At 38.9% G+C, this 6,747-nt stretch overlaps 1 protein-coding gene across 1 annotated transcript in view; it reads left to right on the top strand.

The window, feature by feature from the left end:
- Window positions 1–6,418, top strand: part of LOC106879944 (39S ribosomal protein L52, mitochondrial) — a 7,599-nt gene extending 1,181 nt beyond the window's left edge. Inside the window, exons 2-5 of the mRNA XM_014929706.2 lie at window positions 764–863; window positions 2,190–2,257; window positions 3,222–3,286; window positions 6,267–6,418. Coding sequence (XP_014785192.1) covers window positions 764–863; window positions 2,190–2,257; window positions 3,222–3,286; window positions 6,267–6,395 — 362 coding nt within the window. The 3' untranslated portion in view covers window positions 6,396–6,418. The remainder of the gene's footprint in view (window positions 1–763; window positions 864–2,189; window positions 2,258–3,221; window positions 3,287–6,266) is intronic.
- The last annotated feature ends 329 nt before the right edge of the window (window positions 6,419–6,747 follow it).

Below are 6,747 nucleotides of genomic sequence, written 5' to 3'. Positions count from 1 at the left end.
ATGAGATCAAATTTATCGACTAAATTCCCCTCTTTTTAAAATTATTGGGATTATGCCAAAATTAGAAGCCATTGTTTTGAGGAATTAGGCAGAATTCGGTTTAAGCACCCCTTATAACTCCTCAACGTTTTGCATTTTTTAGAATTTTCAGAAAATTTTTTCGAATTCGTATTCTACATTGGGGGATTTATACGATTATACAAAAGGAAAAAAAAGTCATCATCCTTAAGCACAACGGGCCACCATCGTGGCCTGTCGACCTGTGCTTGACTGCCACGATCCTGGCCCATAGATGCATTTAATTTATGGGGGTTCGTTGGGGTCTAATGTCACTCAAACGCTCCGATCCCTCCCCCCCCCCAGAATGCCAGAAGACTAATAGTTCAACTAATGACTTTTCACCATTATATACTAAGAAGATATTTTAACTATTTTTGTATTTTATGTGTGCATGGTAGTCTCATTTTCATAAAATGTGCTCAGCACTCCATGCTATGTAAGTGCAGATCCCAGCACTTTATGGGTTAAATCCTAAAATTTTCATTCTTTTTCGATTAAAAAAAAAAAAAATCAAAGTTTAAAATGGTTAATATTAACAATATTACTCCGAATATATATACACACACACATATATATATGTGGATCAAACTATTTTGATCCATGCATGTAACGCCCAATAAATGTATTGACTGCCCTTCTTTCATTTGTTCACTCACTTGTGTGTATATATATATATATGTATGTTTTTTTGTTTTTTTTTTAGAATTAAGGCTGTGTCTGACAGCTGTAAATATTCCACTGGGGACCTCTCGACATATAACAACAACCTCTGCTGCTTATGTTGGTTCTAAACACAGATTTTCGTAAGTATTTCAAACTTCATAACTCACCCCCATTTTTTTGCTTTGCTCTCTCTCTCTGTTGCTTACTTCCACTTTCTCTTTCTTACTCTCTCTCTCTTGTTCATTCTCATTCAGTCCCTCTGATACTCATTCTCTCTTTTTCTTTCTCTCTCTCTCTCTCTCTCTCTCATTTCCACTCTGTCTGGCTTTCTTACTCTTCCTCTCTCTCATTTAGTCCCATTCATGATTTCATATACTTATGACACCCCCCTCTCTCTCTCTGGCTCATTCACTCTGCCTGTCTGTCTCTTGCTTTCTGTCTCCAATATTTAGCTTGACTAAGGTAGCAAGCTGGCAGAATGGTTAGCATGCCAGGCAAAATGCTTAGTCGCATTTTACCCATCTTCACATTCTGAGTTCAAATTCCACTGAGGTCTGCTTTGCTCTTCATCCTTTTAGGGTCCGGACAATAAGTGCCAGTTGAGCATTGGGGTCAATTTAATCAACTTGGCCCCTCCCCCAAAACTGCTGGTCTTGTTCCAAAATTTGAATCCAGTATTTAGCTTGACATCTTTGAATAGCCTTGATTTGACCAACTCCTTATGAATTAAAATTAGGTAGATGAAAACTATATCGAAGCCCATCAAATGAATTGCATATGTAATTCAAAGGATGCAGCCTTGACACATTGTGTGTTACATTGATTCAACTTAGGATTTATGTTAAAGGTACATTTGTCTGTGGATTACTCAGCCACATCATCATCATCATTTAACGTCTGTTGTCCATGCTGGTATGGGTTGGACGGTTTGACCAAGGCTGGCAAGCTGGAGGGCTGCACCAGACTCTAGTCTGATTTGGCATGGTTTCCATGGCTGGATGCCTTTCCTAATGCTGAGAGTGTAATGGGTGTTTTTACATGCCACCGGCACTGGTGCCATTTGTGTGACTCCAGTATCTACCACAACTGCGATTTTGCTTGGCTGGATGGGGCTTCTTCTCAAGCATGACATAATGTCAAAGATCTTGGTCATTGCCTTTGTGAGGCCCAACACTTGAAAGGAGCTCAATCCACTTTGCCTCTGTGAGGCTCAATGCTGAGAAGGCTGGGCCTTCAACCAGGCCTTTCACTATACTCTTAAAACCAGGAACTTTTCAATACCCCCACTTATACACATACACACATGCATATATACAACATACATATGAGTTACTATCCAGATAGTCAAAAAATATTATGAGTGTAGAATACTGATGTGTGTGTGTATAAGGGACTTCTCACATCCTAGCAGACCTTCCTTTATAATTTATCACTGACTTTAATTAAAAATCACATCTAACTTACAGCAAAGGAGAAGCCATCAACAACTCCAGTTATGGCCCACTTGTTGATCTCCCAGACTATACATATTTAGGTAAGTTGTTGTTGATATCCCAAAGCTTTATCTGTTGTGTATTTGATTTAATTATTCTTATGACTAAATTTTCTCTCAATACATTTGCACTTTGTCGTGTATCTTTGATTCTTTTACTTGTTTCAGTCATTTGACTGTGCCCATGTTGGGGCACTGCCTTGAAGAGATTTTTTTTTTAGTCAAAGGAATTGACCCAGGACTTATTTAAAAACTTGGTACTTATTTTACTGGTCTCTTTTACTGAACCTCTAAGTTATGGAGATGTAATCACACCAACATCAGTTGTCAAGCAGTGGTGGGGGACAAATATGGACACAAAGACATACACACACACACACGTGTGTGTGTATATATATATATATATATATATATACACACACAATGGGCTTCTTTAATTATCTGTCTACCAAATCCACTCCCAAGGTTCTGATTGGCCTGGGGCTATAGTAAAATATACTTGTTCAAGGTGCCATGCTGTGGGACTGAACCACTTTCATAACTGTTACAGAAGATGGAATGTGCTTCCTAATACCTCACATGAAGCTGGCTTCAAAATACTCCAATCTTCATTTCATTTCAAAATGAGTTTAGTTTCCTATAAGGCTATCCTATTCTCTGACAATAAATGAGGCACAGGGACAAGCATTTAACAAAATTGTAAATAAACATTTAATCAATATATATGCATAAGTCTTATTTTTTAATTCATCTTTTATTTCCTTAAACTCTAAAGGACATCGCATCTGTCAAATGTATTATAAGAAGGTAAATAAGCAACACTTTGTTAAATGGCAAGATATTAAAAAAAATTTTTGAAACTCCTTGCTTGTGTTATATATAGTAACAATGTTTTTCAAATATGTTGATTTATACTGTGGAATTTCCACATGGACTGCTAGTTATTATTATTCCTCCATTTGGAACTATGAACATATGTCTAATGTATTAATGTATTCCTTCACAGACGGCCGGCCATCTGAACTGAGCATACGCCAGGGACAACGACGGACAAAGAGAATTGAATTGGCTGTGAGATTGCATTTTATTCTACAATATATGTTGGTGTAAAGGCAGCGAGCTGGCAGAAACGTTGGCACAGCAGAGCATTAGCAGAAACATTAGCACAAAGGCAGCGAGCTGGCAGAAACATTAGCACGCCGAGCGAAATACTTAGCAGTATTTCGTCTGCCGCTACGTTCTGAGTTCAAAAGCACCCAGTACACTCCGTGTAGTGGTTGGCATTGGTAAGGACATCTAGCCTTAGAAGCGAAGCCAAAGCAGCTGATGGAACCCAGGTTCCATAATCTATACCCATCCTGTCATTTATTCAGAAAAGCACCCAGTACACTCCGTGTAGTGGTTGGCGTTAGGAAGGGCATCTAGCTTTAGAAGCGAAGCCAAATCAGCTGATGGAACCCAGGTTCCATAATCTGTACCCATCCTGTCATTTATTCAGAAAAGCACCCAGTACACTCCGTGTAGTGGTTGGCATTAGGAAGGACATCTAGCCTTAGAAGCGAAGCCAAAGCAGCTGATGGAACCCAGGTTCCATAATCTGTACCCATCCTGTCATTTATTCAGAAAAGCACCCAGTACACTCTGTGTAGTGGTTGGCATTAGGAAGGACATCTAGCCTTAGACGCGAAGCCAAAGCAGCTGATGAAACTCAGGTTCCATAATCTGTACCCATCCTGTCATTTATTCAGAAAAGCACCCAGTACACTCTGTGTAGTGGTTGGCATTAGGAAGGACATCTAGCCTCAGAAGCGAAGCCAAAGCAGCTGATGGAACTCAGGTTCCATAATCTGTACCCATCCTGTCATTTATTCAGATCTAAGTCTACATTATTTAATATGCTACTCCTTATTGTTTATTCTTTGCTCTGTCCTGACAGTCATATGACATTCTGATAAGCTTAGTGTAACATTCTGCCCCATATTGTAAATGTGTGTGTGCACGTGTATATTCTTTTATTCTTTTACTTATTTCACTCATTTGACTGTGGCCATGCTGGAGCACCACCTTAAAAGGTTTTGGTCAAAGAAATCGACCCCAGGACTTATTCTATTGGTCTCTTTTGCTGAACCACTAATTTACAGGGACATAAACACACCAGCATCGGCTGTCAAGCAATGGCAGTGGGAACAAACACACAAGTATATATATATATATATATATGTGTGTGTGCATGTGTATGTTTTTACTTTCCTATCTATATTTCTCTCTCTCTCTCCACACACACACACACATATATATGAAAAGTAAAATCCCCTTTTGGTCATGATTGGCCATAGAATTGCACCTAGAAAGTTCCTGTCAGAGGCACAAGTCTGGGCAAAGTTGTTTATGGAAGACCAGCAATCACCCATGCATACCCCACAACATGGTCTCCCCCCACAACTAAAAGACATGAAGAATTATGAAAGAAGGCGAATAAGTACCAGGGGTGGGAGAAAGGAGAACTAACAGTTAATTGTTCTAGAATTCCCAGAATATAAATGTAAACACCTGAAAGACTTTCCCCTTCATTGTTAAAAGTAAAGAAGCTAGAAAAGATCGATCATATTTCAGTTAATTGTCATTGTAAATGACTGAGGCTTTCCTTCCTCTGTCTGTATCACTTCACTCCTTTTCTCTACAGTTAAGAGATTGAAGGTGCGTGGCTCAGTGGTTAGGGGCATTCAGCCCATGATCATAAAGTCATGAGTACTATTCCCTGCATTGTGCTGAGTTTTTGAGCAAGGTACTCTACTTCACCTTGCTGCAGTCCACTCAGCTGGCAAAAACGAGTTGTAGCTGTAATTCAGAGGGGACCAGCCTTGTCACATTCTGTGTGAGGCTGAATTTCCCTGAAAACTACGTTATGGTATGCATGTCTGTGGAGTACTCACTCACTTGCATGTTAATTTTATGAGCAGACTGTTCCATTGATCAGATAAACAGGAACTTTGTCATCGTAACTGACTGAGTGCCATTTTGTAAAAAAAGGAAATGTTCCATATTGCAAGGCAAAAATGTTGTGTTTAGTATAAGCAGTGAAAGCTAACATGAAATAATTGCTATTCCATTGTGTATTCACCCTTGACTCACACTCAGTTTGATAACAGCAGCCTCCAGATCTGTGAGACCCACAAATGCCGCTGTTAGGACTGGATTAACTATGGGCGACCTTAACGACTAAAAAGATTTTCCTGACCCTATATAGGATCTTTTTTCATTTTCTTCTAACCACTTGTAGGTTTATCTTGCTCCAGTCCACTCAGATGGCCAAAATGAGTTGTAGCTGTAATTCAAAGAGGCCAGCCTTGCCACATTCTGTGTGAGGCTGAATCTCCCTGAGAACTATGCTAATGATATGCAAGTCTGAAATTCTCAGCCACTTGCAAGTTAATTTTATCCTCGTGTGGTAATGAAAAGTGAAAGTGACATCCAATATTTGCTCTGTCTATGTATCAACTTTTCTTTGGATCTGTGTATCTATTGTGTCCCTCGCTTTCTCTCTCCCATCTTTAATTTAACAATGTATGTATGTATCTACTTTTCTTGCGATGAGATAAACATTTAAAAAACATAAAACGAATGCTATCACCACTCACTGTCTTTTTTACTCTCTCACTTCCTCTCTGTCGTTTTGTCACTTCTTTGAAGTGTGACACACATGACAGGTACATACAAAAAGAACAAATTGGTATATTAATGTTATTAGCTTACTTCCCAACTACTTGATTCCAGGTTCAGTCCCAGTGTGTGGACCCTTGGGCAAGTGTCTTTTAATATAGTCTTGGGCCGACCAAAGCCTTGTGAGTGGTAGATGGAAACTGAAAGAAGCCACCATCGCCTGACAACCAACGGTATGTTTATGTCCCTGAAACATAGTAGTTTGGCAAAAGAGACTGATAGAAGTACTAGGCTTACCGTCAGACGACTGTTACAAATAAAAGAATATATGTGTGTATGTATGTATGTATTTCCATAATTTTAACTGCAACTGTCTTTCTTCTCTTTTCAGTCCAAAGTCTCTACCTACATTGCTGAGATGATGGAAGCAAAGAAGGTCCACCAAATAAAGCTGGAACAGAAAGCACGAGAAAGGGAAGAGTTAATTAGGAATCAACTAAAACCCAAAGTCCATGAATAAATAAATTATATTTGTATAACCAATTTTTATAATTTTCACTGAAATTTGATTTTTGTACTTTAAATGCTTTCTTTCTTTCTTTCTTTCTTTTTTTTTTTTTGAAAAATAGTATGTAGATGCAGGCTGTGTGGCTAAGAAGCTTGCTTTGCAACCACATGGTTTCAGGTTCAGTCCCACTGCATGGCACCTTCGGCAAGTGTCTTCCATTATAGTCCTGGGCTGACCAATGCTTTGTCAGTGAATATGGTAAACAGAAACTGTGTGGAAGCCTGTTGTGTGTGTATGTATATATATATATATATATAGATTCAAAGTTGAATATGGTACTTACGTGTAGGCACCCGAATATCGC

The sequence above is a fragment of the Octopus bimaculoides genome, chromosome 30 (assembly GCF_001194135.2).
Source record: "Octopus bimaculoides isolate UCB-OBI-ISO-001 chromosome 30, ASM119413v2, whole genome shotgun sequence".
Lineage (NCBI taxonomy): Eukaryota > Metazoa > Mollusca > Cephalopoda > Octopoda > Octopodidae > Octopus > Octopus bimaculoides.
Note: the sequence above shows the minus strand (reverse complement) of the source record. Positions and strands in the feature narration are given on the sequence as shown.